General features: G+C 44.3%; 1 protein-coding gene across 1 annotated transcript in view; it reads right to left on the bottom strand.

Annotated features, from left to right (window-relative positions):
• Positions 1-328: 328 nt before the first annotated feature.
• Positions 329-13,747, bottom strand: part of Fras1 (Fraser extracellular matrix complex subunit 1) — a 402,136-nt gene continuing 388,717 nt past the window's right edge. The window contains exons 69-74 of the mRNA XM_052198714.1: positions 13,076-13,235; positions 12,166-12,282; positions 8,160-8,326; positions 6,675-6,880; positions 4,874-5,020; positions 329-3,847 (exon numbers count right to left, since the gene is read on the bottom strand). Coding sequence (XP_052054674.1) covers positions 3,263-3,847; positions 4,874-5,020; positions 6,675-6,880; positions 8,160-8,326; positions 12,166-12,282; positions 13,076-13,235 — 1,382 coding nt within the window. The 3' untranslated portion in view covers positions 329-3,262. The remainder of the gene's footprint in view (positions 3,848-4,873; positions 5,021-6,674; positions 6,881-8,159; positions 8,327-12,165; positions 12,283-13,075; positions 13,236-13,747) is intronic.

Raw genomic sequence — 13,747 nt, forward strand, 5'->3', positions numbered from 1 at the left:
CAAAGAAGGGCACAGCCCTGCCCACACTGTCTCGGGGTCTCGGGGAGGACGGATGACAACCTTCATCCTACTGTGCTCCCGTGGGAATGACATTATTTCTTTTTGTTCTGACTGTAAAAGCAGAGCTAGATCTGAGAGTATGAACTTATCTAGCGTCCGGCTCTTAGCAGAGTTGGTATGTTTCAGATTCAAAACTAGTATAGTTTTGCTGTTTTTTAAAAAAAGCCTCAGGATGCAGACCAATGTACCAGCTCCGTGCAGTGTCTATGCTAATGAGATGAAAAATGGAAAAAGGAACAGAGTCGAGCAAACAAAGGACAACCAGGCCATCATTTATTATTGATACAAATTTATATAGTGGCATATGCTATTGGAGAAATCAGAAATTCATAACACACAAATTCATACTGGAATACAAAAAAAATCATTTGAGGGTCAAGAACACAGGTTGACAGCACCACAATTTTTTTTCCCTCAGTTTGAGCAGGGGAGAACCAGGAATAACAAAAACCTACAGGAGACCGAGAACACGTATTGTTAAGATTGTGCAAACACTCTCCCACACAATTTCCCACCCAGCAATAGGAACCTGCAGGGTTTTTCCAAAGACCTTGGTACAATAAAAGGACAGGCAAGGCAGAAAAATGGTGCAAACAATTACTTCTTTTGACCTTCACAGCCAGTGCCTGGCAGCAAGGAGCAACCCTGCTGAGGGGGAGAGTTTTTCTGTTTTTCTCACCTGAAGGTATGATCTAAAAGGTTAGTAAAAACACACACAAGGCATTAGTGAGGAAGTAAGAAACTCTGAAAGCAAAGCTTTCACTGAAATACAATCCACATTAGTCATCAAATTATCCAATCCCAAAGATGAAGTACAAAACGGAAATGAAATGAACGATTTGACATCACTCAAAAGGCAAATCTCAGTTCTACAGCTCTTAATGCTTCCTGTGTCAGAAATAGGCGCCCACAAGAGAAGGCTGACTTCTAATAAAGTGTCTTAGGGGCGAGGCAGGGAGGCAGGGCTATTTCAGGGGCTGTTCTTTCACCAAGAGTTCCCCAAGACCAGGTGCGCACAGGCTCGTGTCTTTCACTGCCCACTTGTATACAAAGGTTTTTGGATTCAGCCTCTCTTCTCATGGCGGGCTCTGACACCTCTTCACATGTGTGTGTACCACTGGTGGAAAGGAAGGTGTGTGTGCGCACGCGCGGAGCCTATTGAAAATGCCCGCTCTAAGGTGTGACCATCCTGGCAGCGGGAGGTGTGACCAGGAATGGGCCAATGGGAAGCTGCTCTGCAGATGATTGGCTCCCTGTCTGTGCTCTAGCCCTCTCGGTTGTTCTGGAGATTCAGGGCGTGGCTCATCAGCTTTGCTGTATGGGATGGATAGCGATTCCAGATTCTTGAAGCGATTCCAGAATTTCTGCCCTGAATTATGCAAGCTGGTCTGAAGTAGCACCTGACCAGCCAGAATTTCTGGGCTCAGCCAACCTCTCCTGCCCTGAACACACCGCATTACTCTCGAAATGTGAGATCAGCTTTCCTCCAAATCACTTGTTCTGGAAGCCAATGTGCAGCTCACGCATTACCACAATCATTTCTGTTCGTGACTCCTCAGAAACACCACCAGCCACACCCACCCAAAAGTGTGCTTTTATTTCTCTCTCTGAAAAAAAAAAACGTTGAAGGGCTACTTCACAATCCAAATACAACAGCGACCTCTTCTACACGCCCTGTAATACTGCCAGGATACCGTCTCACCTCCTCTTCCACAATTTACTCCCTATCATTCACTCGGCACGCCATCCATCCATTCGCTCAACAAACATTGCTGGCATGCTTGTAATGTGCAAGGCACGGCTGAAGAGTGAGGAGCTGTGGCTCACAGACTCTGCTCTCGAGCTCCGGGGGTGGGGGTGGGGGTCTGCAGAGTTGCCTGTAAAAATTTCATGGTTCATTCTTTCTAGATTTTAGTAGGAGTCTGGAATGTTCTCAAAGAGTCTGGGTCATTCCCATACAGATACTACACAACGCAGATGCTCTGTGATGTACTCACTGATAGGATGTGGCATGCACCGGAACAGCATTCACTTCCGGCTAATGGAATTGTGCCTCTGGTTAGGAACACAATGTGCTGTTGTGTGTTGTACTGATAAGGTAAAGACAAGAAGGAAACAAAGGCAAGTAGTGGTGTGCACAACACACGCAGACTATTCAAGTCGATATGCTATGTAAAAGCCACATGTATGTGGGTTGTCATGTACTGATATGGGAGAAATTAAGTGCCTGAGCTACCAGGAAGAATCCCCCAGAGAGAAGTCCCAGGACTATCGCACCAGGGACAGTGCCTCTACTGTGTGACACACAGCAGACAGGCCCCATGTGTATCTATTAACTCTGGTTTCATTCCAACCTCTAGGAAATTCGCCTACCCAACTGATTCGCTTACTTTCCAAAAAACACTAGCAAAATTAAAAAAAAACAAACCAAACACAGGAGCTCCCATTGCATCGATGACCCACAGAAAGCCTGGGGAAGTGGGGCTGAGCTTTTAAAGAATCTCTGGTATGCAGGGGCTGTGGTATTTTGCAGCACTCTTCCTCGCCCTGGCTGGAGTCCTCCCCTCTGAGCACATACAGACAAGCACTCCAGTCTAAAGCATGTTGAGATCCCCATTCAAAAAGGGCTCTAGAAAAGCTAAGTGTACTTAGAGGCCAGGCCGCATAGGACAGTTGAGTGGAAACAGTGCACAGATGTCTAAGTTGTGCTGATTAGCATTGTTAATGGAATCTGTGTGGGGGCATTTTGGATCTTGAGTCTAGAAGTCCAGAAAAGCCCACACAGAAGAAAGCTGGGGCAGAGGAAGAAACAGAAGGCTTTGTCCGCCCAGTTATCTGCTGCCCACGGAGCTTTCTCGATCCAATCAGTGAAGCTAATTGTCCGGGGGACAGTCCTAATCCTTAAACACTTCTGCGGCCAGCCTTACAGAGTTGCTCCTTACAGAGTGGCCACTGAGACTGTTACAGGGGCCTGTAGGACATTCTGGGGGAGAGGGGCGGTGCCTCAGTGGTTTTGTTTCATGAGGTAGCTCAGTTGTGGGTAGATGCATGCAATGTGTGCTGTCCGCCACTCAAAGCTAGCTTTCCCTTTTTTTCTTTTTTTCTTTGTTTAAATTTGAAAGACTATAAAAATACCAGTATTTCTCCCCGTTTTATAAAAAGGATTTTAGAAAAAAAAGAAAATACACCTCAGGTCTTCTCATTAAACTTCTGTCCCATCTTGTAAATTGTTGTGGACTCTGACCTCCAGATTCAGTTTTTTTACTTTAGCACCTTTGAACGTATAATACCCGTCGGCGTCGGTGACGTTGCGCACGGTACAGTACTGTCTGTTGGTGTTCTTCTCCGCCTTGTCTGCGTTTCTCTTGGCTATATCCACCTTGGTGTTCAGGGGGTATTCCTCCAGAGTGTCCCCTGGAGGCTGTTTCTTCTTTTGCTTCTGGCATTTCCTGGTGATGAAACAGGCCACCAGAAACAGCAGCAGGAAAAGCATGATAGCGGCCAGGGCGCTACCGATAGAGGCTCCGGTTTGCGACAGGGAAGCAGCTACCACAGGCTCCTGCATCTCCAGGTTCAGGGACTTCATGTTGGTGCCGTTCTTGACTTGGTCTCCTTCGTTGTCATAGATGAGAGAGTCATCGAGAGACAGCCAGCCACTGGGGTCCACCAGGTCCCTTTGGTGGCGCCTCAGAGAGGCCGTGAGCGAGCGCTGGACCCGAGGCCTTGAGATGCTGTCAGGCCCGATGATGTAGATCACCTGGAGGTACCACTGGTGCCCTGTTTCCACCTGCAGGACGGGAGAGATGGAGACAAGGCTCATGATATCCAGAGGGCATTTCAGAAGAAAGGAAATGGAAAGATATCGGCAAGGATGGGACTGGACAGAGAAATGGTCTTAAAGTATTAACAATGGATGCTCTAGGCCCTAAATACAGGGAACTGAATGAAGGGTTAGGGATTCCATTTTATTCCCACATTTAGGGTGATCTCAGTTATATACATTCTTTTCTATTTCCTCACTGATGTGGAATAGCCTACTAATTTATTTCATGGTCTCTTTAGCTAAATGAATGCTTACGAGTTACTGGTCTTTATTAATAGCAGTAATATAACACTGTTAGCTACCACACTTATTCTCCGTGCCCTTTCATCACTCCTTATGCTAACTTACTACTTACTGATGAACTTCAGTTAAAATGGGGTCATGTAACAAATCTTCACTAAACAATTGTAAGCATAATATACAGATTCCTGACAAGAATTAGCTGAACTTGAATACTTCCTAGATCACCCCCAAGAGGAGGATCATAGAGCATTTGATTGCCCCCTCATCTGGCTGTCTGGAAAGACTTCCTGGCTATGAAATAACTTCAAAAGATTAATGGTAGTCCTGAAACCCAAGGTCGTGGATAGCTACTTGGAGACAGAAAGAATAATGCAAAATTTGACCTTGTTGGTTGATGTTTGCTGCTAGAACTTAGTGTGTTCCCTCCCACCGGACGCCGATCACTTGTGTCTCTAACTCAGGCATTGTACTGATTATGTCTTTGTTCAGTGTTTTCCCAATGCCTGTGAAATCAGTTTGTTCAGCAGACAGCCCCAAAGGTAGCAGTTTAAAAGAACACAGAAAAAAAAAAAAATCAGAGCAGCCCATGTACTCATGGACAATGACGGATACTCAGATGCAAATCTGAGGATTTTATCCTTGCATTGGTCTGCTGGGGATAGGGAACACTTGTGAGTGAGGGATAGGTTTAATAACAATGCAAAAGGTCTCCCAGGGAGAAGGATATCAAAAGACATGGAGAGTCACCTTATAGAGGGCATCTACTTTGAGGGTAAATCCATCCACACCCGGCATGCTGCTGACCACCTGGAAATCGGGCAACTCGGAAGCGAAGTGGGCCTCGAAAGGCACATCGTGGAAGTACTTGTCAGTGACCTCTGGCTGGCTGCGGTCCTAGGATTAAAAAGAGCAAGAGGCAAGGTGTTTGAAAGGCAGTACTAAGAAGAGAGGGATGTTCTCCTCTCCTTCTGTGGGTTAGGTGAGGAGAGTCTGTGCTGTGCAAGGTTTCCCTCCAAGTCAGTGCTGCCTCTGGATATCATTAAGGGAGGATTCTGGAAGGTTCTATCTAATCTTTTTCTCACAGACCATAGCTTACTTAGTTGTGTGTGCCTGTGATATATATTGATGTGGTTAGTCACCCACAAAGCCCTTGACAAGAGCCTTGTAGATGAATTCATTTTGCTTGTTCAAAGGCTGGACATATGCAATCGACCACCAGTTCTCAAGCTACTTAGTCTTAGAACCCTATCCACAATTAGAATCCAAGGATCTCAGAGAACTTCTATTTATGTGATTTTCTTCGTTAAACCTAAATAGTTAAATAAAATACTCCTGTATTAATTCACTTTAAATTTACAATGAAAAGTTCATTATATGCTGACCTAAATAAGATAATTTTTAGTGAAATATACCCACATTCATCTCTTTCCCCAAAGAGATCTGGTTTTGTGAGATTCTCTTAACTGCTTTTGTATTCAGTCAGTTGTTCTGTGCCATTTTAAATTTTAAATATGCTATTTTAGCTAATATATGTAGAAAATCTAGCTCCAAATACAGCTATATAGTTGGGAAAAGGTATCTATTTATAACTTTTTCCAGGTAATTGAGGATATATTATATATATATATATATATATATATATGTATATATATATATACATATATATATATATATATATTGATAGATAGATAGATCAAACATATTCTTGTGGGGGTGTGTACTTGTGTGTATATTCATAACATTAATATTGGGTGTGTTCCTCAATCACTTCTTCACCTTATTTTTGACTTGGGGTTTTCACCAAAACTGGAGCTTCTTGGCTGGCTGGCCAGTGAGCTGCAGACATCCTCTCGTCTCTCTCTCCTCTGTTGGGTCTATGGGTGCCCACTCTTTATGTTGGCCCTGAGGCTCCAACTCAGACTCTCATACTCAAGCACTTCACTGACTGAGCTGTGCTCTCTCCCTCCCCTGGACATTCCTCAAAGCTTGGTGATATTTTCTTCCTCCTTCTTCAGTATTGAGAGAGAGAGAGATTGAGATGTATATATGTACCCATGCATTAGATTCCCGAGGGGTTGAGAGCTTCCTCATGTGTGTTATGGGAACCAAACTGACCCTGATGCAAGAGCAATGCATGTTCTTAACCATTGAGCCATCTTTCCGGCTCCCAAGGATGAGATGGAATTTGAATTCTATTACTAAGCTTCCTGGTGAGGACGTGTGTGTGTGTGTGTGTGTGTGTGTGTGTGTGTGTGTGTGTGTGAAAAGACCACAACACGGTAGTATGAGGAAAGCAATTTTAACCATGTGGACTCTTGGAAGGAGTGTAAGTGCCATTCAGGGTCTTTGATCCAACTTGAGGAAACAGCAGCTTAGAGTTTCCTCTTTCTGGGATATAAACAACAGCATATCTTGCCACTCATCATAGCCAGTAAACTGGAAATGTAGTAGGTAACTGACCAGAGAGAAAGAACAATAAAATCAAATATATGGAGGAAAAAGAAACCAAGAAGGCGTCTCCTCAGACTTAACATAATGAAGGGCTTACCAGCAGCAGGAATCTGTGCTTCAGGTGTTTATTTGGTTGAATGCATCCGTACTGTGGCCCTTCATTGTAGATCGTCCCGGTAGGGTCAAAAAAAGGCACGTAGCCATCCTTACCGGTACAAAGATAGACTTTCTCCAGCTGCAGTTTGTAAGCAGAATGAAGGTTTTGTTCTGGATTCCAAAGGACTCGGCCATAAAGGATCTGACCTGGAAAGATTGAAAGGCACCAACTAGATTGGACTTGGGAGTTAAAGAGGAAGATGTGCCAAAGGCAGAGAGGACTTAACACACTTCCTCGGAGTGAAAAGTGCCTGTTCTGTGAAGAGCTCTGATTGCAGGTGTCCCTGAAACAGACATTTACCATTTATTGCTCCTCTAATTCATTAATATTACTGAAGCATTTACGATATGGCAACCACTCAGCTCTGCACGAGGGATACAGAGGTGAGTGAGATGCAAATGAGGGGACAGAAATGAGCAAAGAGATTAATAACGTTTATCGATAACAGTTATCAAATTCATCAATTGCCGCATACTATACTAAACTTTTCTCATGCAGTGAAATGCACGGGGAGCTTCCAGTCTTCCCGATGAGGAGACTGAGGCACCAGGTGGCTGAATGAATTGTTAAAAGTCACCACAACTGCAAGTGGTGAAAGTAGGACTGAGACTGGTGGTACTTTGCCTTGGCAACACACTCGGATAGCATTACGAGACTGTCACCTGCTACGATAGCAGAAAGGGCTTGGTGTCAAAGCGGGGGCAGGGCTAGCATGGAATCTGCTTTGGGAGAGGTATGAAGGGGTTTGGGGAAAGATAATCTTTGAGCTGTGTCTGGAAACATGAGCAAGCATTTGTCAGGACATTTGGGGGAGGGAGACAGGGCGGAACATTCTAGATAAAACTAAGTCCCTGTAGAAATGCTAAGCACTGGATTGGTGTGAACGCTGGTGTGGGAACTTTTCTTTTAAGGTATCTCATGTGGTCTCAAGTTTTTTATAATTTTTTAAACTTAATTCTTATTTACCTTATTTAATTCTTCCACGAGCCCAATAGGTCGGCCCGTTATAGTTCCCTTAAGTTCCCTATGCCAGGGAGGTTCACAGTGCTGGAGATATAGCTGAGAGACAATAGGGGTACTACAGAACTCTCTCCAGAGAATCCAGAGGTAATTTACCCAAGCTAGATCTAATGCAGTTCTAGCATTAGAAATGCCAGCTCTCTTACCACCCACTCCAGTGCTTTCCCATGATGCAGCACTGACAGCCACCAGAACACCGGACTCTGATGTCATTTATGAATTGAAGGAAGAATGTGGGTCTTGTCCTTACTTCTACCTTGCCTGCCCTGGAATGGAGGCCTAGGAGATGTTCCCTGAAGAGCTAGCTGACTGAGGTATGGGTAAAGATATGCATCCAGCCCCAGGACTCCTGCAGAAGAGTCGCCTATCCAGAGCCACTGACCGCAGCCGGAGGAAGCAACTCACCTTTGGAAAAGGCTCCTTTGTAGTCCATCTCTGCTAAGGACATATCAGATGTGTTGGGATCCATCAAGAATACCTTCTCATTATTGCAGAGCTGAAACTCAGTATTGAGCGAATACACAACCGGCACAGGGCGGTTGGTCTGCTGGAAGGCGATGGGTATCAGGAACCTAGATGCGGGAGGAATGAGACCCACTTGAGGGCAGGGTCACCCTCCCATGGGCGTTTGAACTGTCCTTCCTGCCTGGCTGTCTTGACAATGCAGGAAGCTTCGCTGTGGGTGCTTACCATTTACTGAATGTTTACACGAGGAGAATCTGCTCCTATATTTACTTTTAATGTTCGAGACAGGGTATCATCATGTAGTTGAGGACAGTTTTGATGTTTCCTTCCTCTAGCCTTCCAGGTGCTAGGATAATAGGCATGCACCCCTCTGCTCTCAGTTTCTACAGTGCTGAGATCACTCCAACACTCTGCCAACTGAATCACATCCCTAGCCCTAGTCTGGGCATCTCAGGCTAAGTTAGTCCTTAGAACTCTTTTGTATCAGTGTCCTTTTTTTCCCCTCAAAATGTGTGTGTGGGGGGGGGGCGCGCACGTGTGGATGTATGTGTGTGTGTGTATGATATGTGTAGGGTGAATGTATGTATGTATGTGTGTATGTATGTTGGCGTGTGTCTATGTGTCCACATGTAGAGGCCAGAGGTTGATGTTAGTTGCTTTCTGATTCTCTATTGTATAAAAAATATATTGTATGAAAAAAAGATTAATTAAAGAAAAGGCAGAGGGGCAATAGAAGAAAGTACTCAGTATTGACTACTCTGGTGTGCATAAATGCCCACATGCACAGGTGCATGCACAAATATGTGTATATACACACATACAAATATATACACACAAATAATGATTAAAAAAACAGGAAACTAAAACCACAGAAAGCCATTAGAAAGGCACATGAAACACAATCATCAAACAGACCAGGGATTCTAAGAAAAACATCCTGTAAGAGGGTCACTTGGGCAGGAGTAAGGGAGAGCTTCTGCGCAGAGAACACAAGAACACTGTGAGTGTCTGGGCAGGACCGGTCAGTGGTCATGGTGGTGCGTGCCTTTAACCCGGGACTTGGGAAACTGAAGCATGCAGACTGGATTTATGTCTAGCCTGGGCTACATAGGGAGGTCAGACCCAACCTGGGTCACCCACGAAGACATCCCCCAATAAAATAAATAAAATAAATAAAAACAAAAACCCTAAAGCATTGGGAAGAGTCTGTTTCTTAAGATTGGGGCTAAATACACATTGGTTACATATATATTCCTTGGAATATCTAAAGAATTTCCTAACTAAACTTCTTTTAGTGAAGAATAAAATTTCATGTCCCAATGGATTACATGCCTATGTTCTTTGTCATTTCCCTGGTCATTATCCCTCCTCTATGCGACTGGCTCTGATACTTGGAAGTATTATCCCATCCATTAATTATGCTATTTAACATCCAGACAGATAAACCATCTAAATCTTTACCTCCCTGTCCCTGGATTTCCTTACCTTCCACAGGCTTGTTCCTAGTGGCCGCCACCTGCTTTCCTATCTCTACTACAGACAAGCCCCCCAGATTCCACTTTCAAACACCTTGCTCACCATCTCCTGTCTTTTCAGCTCCACCCCCCCATCTCCTATCACACCATTAATCCTTTAACCCATTGCAGGCCATTCCTGAACACTTCCTTAGGACACTTTATACAGCCATGGTACACAGAGATGTCCACACTTGGGAAAAGAGCCTGCCAACTTTTTAAGTTCAATACACGCCTATCATATGATCCAGCTGTCTCACTCCTAGGTATTTACATAAGGAAACACAAAATGTGTATTCACATAAGGCTTGCACATACATATTCAGGGCAGGTTTATTTAAAAATAGTTCAAAATTAGAAAGAACTCAAATGCCCACCAAATGATGAACTGATAGACTGCTATTCCCATACCAGGTAACACAATTCAGCAAGAATAGAAATAAACTACTTCTACAGTAATGCAGAAAATCAAATAAGCATGCCAAGTGAGATGAGGCAGAGAAAAATAACGGCGATTGTCTGATAACACTTATGTAAGGTTCTAGAGAATTCAGTCTCCTGGTGACAGGCAGCAAATGAGGGGACACCCAGAGGAGGAGAGAGACAGGGGTGTGGAGGAACTGTTTATTGTCTTGATTGCAGTGATATTTCACAAGTACCACACATGTCATATGGATTAAATGCATACGTTCATAGCTGTAGCTTGCTTACCATCAATAATGCAGCCATTTAAAGACGCGACGCAGGCTGCTTGCCCGGGTGTGCTCTGCTGTGCTAACGGCCCCCTGCTCACTTCCTCGGCTTCCTCAGACCTCAGTGGTCCTCTCACTTCTGAGCCATGCCGACTCAGTCAGATGCCTCCCTCCTTAGGCTCAGATGCCCAGTTTACCAGTTCTCACTTCTTTGGGACCTATAGGCTCTGCCTGCCTTCCTTGTTTAGCGGATGAACTGTCTGAGCACCCTCCCCTCCTGCCCTGTGACTGTCCCTTCACTGCCATCTAGGACCTGGCTTCATGTCACGCTCTCCCTCCCACTGCAGCGTACAAATGTTTGGACCTGTTTTCTACCCTAAAATACAACCCAATAAAAGCTCTGAGAAAGTATGGCCTCTCATGGTTATCAGTCAGCGTACCTCTTCTCTGATATCTCTTTTAGAAAAGCTCTTTCCTATGGTTCCTGCTTACCTACCTCTCTTGAATTCACCTTCTCCCTCCAGGTTAGTAGACCCTGAAGCTCACCAGTCTGTGCACCAATGACTCTGGCATTATCCAATCTAACAGTCAATTCCCAATCTTTCAACGAGGAAATTAACACTTCAAGTAGTTCTCTCTTAACACCAATTCTGTCTTTAACATGTTCTCTCAATGTTTTCTAGGTCATTTGCTCAGCCCTCAGACAGGTGGCACCAAACTATAAGGTACCTGAGACCTGGGTGGCTTTTAATACTGTTGTAATATAATTTTATAACCTCAGTGTTCAGACCAGGGCAAAGGACTTGATAAAACTGGAACAAAGGAATTGGGCTTAATGTAGTCCCAGACCTGAGATATGTACAAGCCTGTTCTGCTAAATTTTTAATGGTATTTTATTGTGTTTATTAGTGTTTGCTTGCACATATGTCAGTGCACCACAAATGTGCCTGGTACACACGGGAGTCCAAAAGAGGGCGCTGTCCTCCCTGTAATTGGAATTGCCACGGGTGTGAGCCGCCATGATAGTTCTGGGATTAGAACCTGGGTCCCCCGGAAGAGCATCCAGTGCTCTTAACTGCTGAACCATCTCTCCAGCTCTACATATTTGATTCTTATTCTTCTCCATAGTTCATGTCTATAAAGTCTCTATGAACATTGAGTTGGTGGGTGTTGGATCCCCTCCTCCCAGGAGATACAGAACTAAGTTTCTACGAACATCTGCTCACAACATTTCTCCAACAGACCAACACGACCTTATGTTATGTGTGTGCCCATTTAAAGATCCCTTTCTTTAGTAGACACCGTTGATTCATTAACATCAGATTCGAGGGCAAGAGCACAATAATTCACACATGCCTGGACGGGGCTCACTCGATACTCCTCAGGGCACATGAGAACCCTTGTGTGCTTAGAAATGATAGAAAACACTTCGGTGCTATGCTTAGGAGTCATTTAAAATAGCAAACCTAGCGATAAGATGAACACAACTGAAAGCATACAGCATTAGATAGGCCATGAAGGGTCATTGTGCTCAGAAAGCTGACGTGGGAAGGCAGGAGTCTCCCTTGTTCAGCTTTAGCTGGGGCTATGCCTGTTGGGTGACTCAACATTTTTACACATCAGTGAATGACCATGGAAGCACGGTGGGTACTCGCTTCGGGATTACAACAACATTTCAGAGAGCAGGAGAATTCTTAATCAAAGAAGTGGAAGTGGTGAGGACAACCTATATTGCCATACCTTTCTGGAGCATGTGCAGTGCAGGCCAAAGACTTCTCTCCCGGGTCCACCCAGGGCTGTGTGGGCTGTACGGTACAAGGGATCAGGTAAATGGTGTACTCCCCCGAGTAGTCCTTTCTGGAAACAGGCAGAGCGGACTGTAGTCACAGTAAGACCTCATGACGACTTAGCCCCAGACAGACATGACTTCCGTAAGCAGGGCTCAGGTGGCATTTATGCACGGACAGCTCCGTAAGTGCCACTTTGAGGGGCTCATCTCTGATTATTCTAACATTCAGAGTATTATCCTGAAGGTGTTAATTTTTTTTTTCATTTACTCAAGTCCTTTCTACAAGGAAAGCTGAAAAAAGGCCCAGTGCTAATAAAAATTCCCAGGTTCAGGTGATGACAAAGACAGTTAAGGAAACCTGCTTGCTAATTTGCTTAGTATTTTTTGTCAGCTGACAACCTGTTAACATATTCTTAAATGCAAGAGCTTCTCTCTGTTAAAATGTAATTATGCCAGGCTATGTTGCTGGAAGGGGAGGCAAACACCATGGAGACAGCATCTCTCCTGAGAACAATGGACACAGCATCCTAGGGATACCCACTTCCACCGGCCTAGCTCTGGATTTTAGGGTCCCCTTCTCAGACTCAATGGCCTCATTCCTTTTCCAAGTTGAAGAACATTAGAAATTCTCACTGAGGAGCATTCAGCGTGCTTATGGCAAGATGCAAAATTCTCCAGAAGTCACTGTGCCCATCACCAACTGGCTAGCATGTAGCAACCCCAGCTGGGGCAGGTTAAATGTAAGGCAGGAGAACATTCAGAAACTTCTGGAAGAATTTTTAAGTGTCTATGTTTCAAGCTCTTGAAAGAAGTTGAAAACCTTTCAGGTCAAGCCCCAGAGGCTTCCGTCACGGTATTTACCTGTTGTAAGAGCTCGTGGCTCGCCAGAGTTGATGTGGAGAATCAAATGTCTGAGCACTCCACAAGAGCTGCAGGTCAAACTGAATTCCTCCTAGGTGGTCTGGAGTCAATATGAAAGACTTCACATCTGGGAGGGTGTGGTGCTCCATCACAAACTGTCCTGTTTCAGAGGGGGACACTCTTGATCTGAGACTTTATTGTGCTTGCATAAGGACCTAATAATTCTTTTCCCAGCAAAGAATTAAGGGTATGTATACCCTTTAGAATATAATTTAAAAATTCCCAGGTTGAGACATTGTAGCATCTTATGTACCAGCCCACCACCCTACAATGGCCATTATGGCCATATAATGTATGTGTAAACATGTGTGAAAATGTGCTAAGCTCATATACAATCCTATGGATATTTATGGGAAAATGGACACTGAGTATACTCATACATGAATCTCAACTGACACATTTTTGGGTCTTAATGTTTTATAAACAGAAATTCAATGTTGGATATAATCATATTTAGATCTATTCAAGTCTTTGGTGGAAGGGGACAAGTGTAGATGTCCCTAAAAAGGTAAAGGTCACTTCCTCTAAGTTCAGTGCAAGTGTTTAAGGTAGGTAAGTTGATGGACTATTCTGGACGGAAATAAACTAGCAAGATGATACATGCAAAATGTA

This window comes from Apodemus sylvaticus, chromosome 11 (assembly GCF_947179515.1).
Source record: "Apodemus sylvaticus chromosome 11, mApoSyl1.1, whole genome shotgun sequence".
Taxonomy (NCBI): domain Eukaryota; kingdom Metazoa; phylum Chordata; class Mammalia; order Rodentia; family Muridae; genus Apodemus; species Apodemus sylvaticus.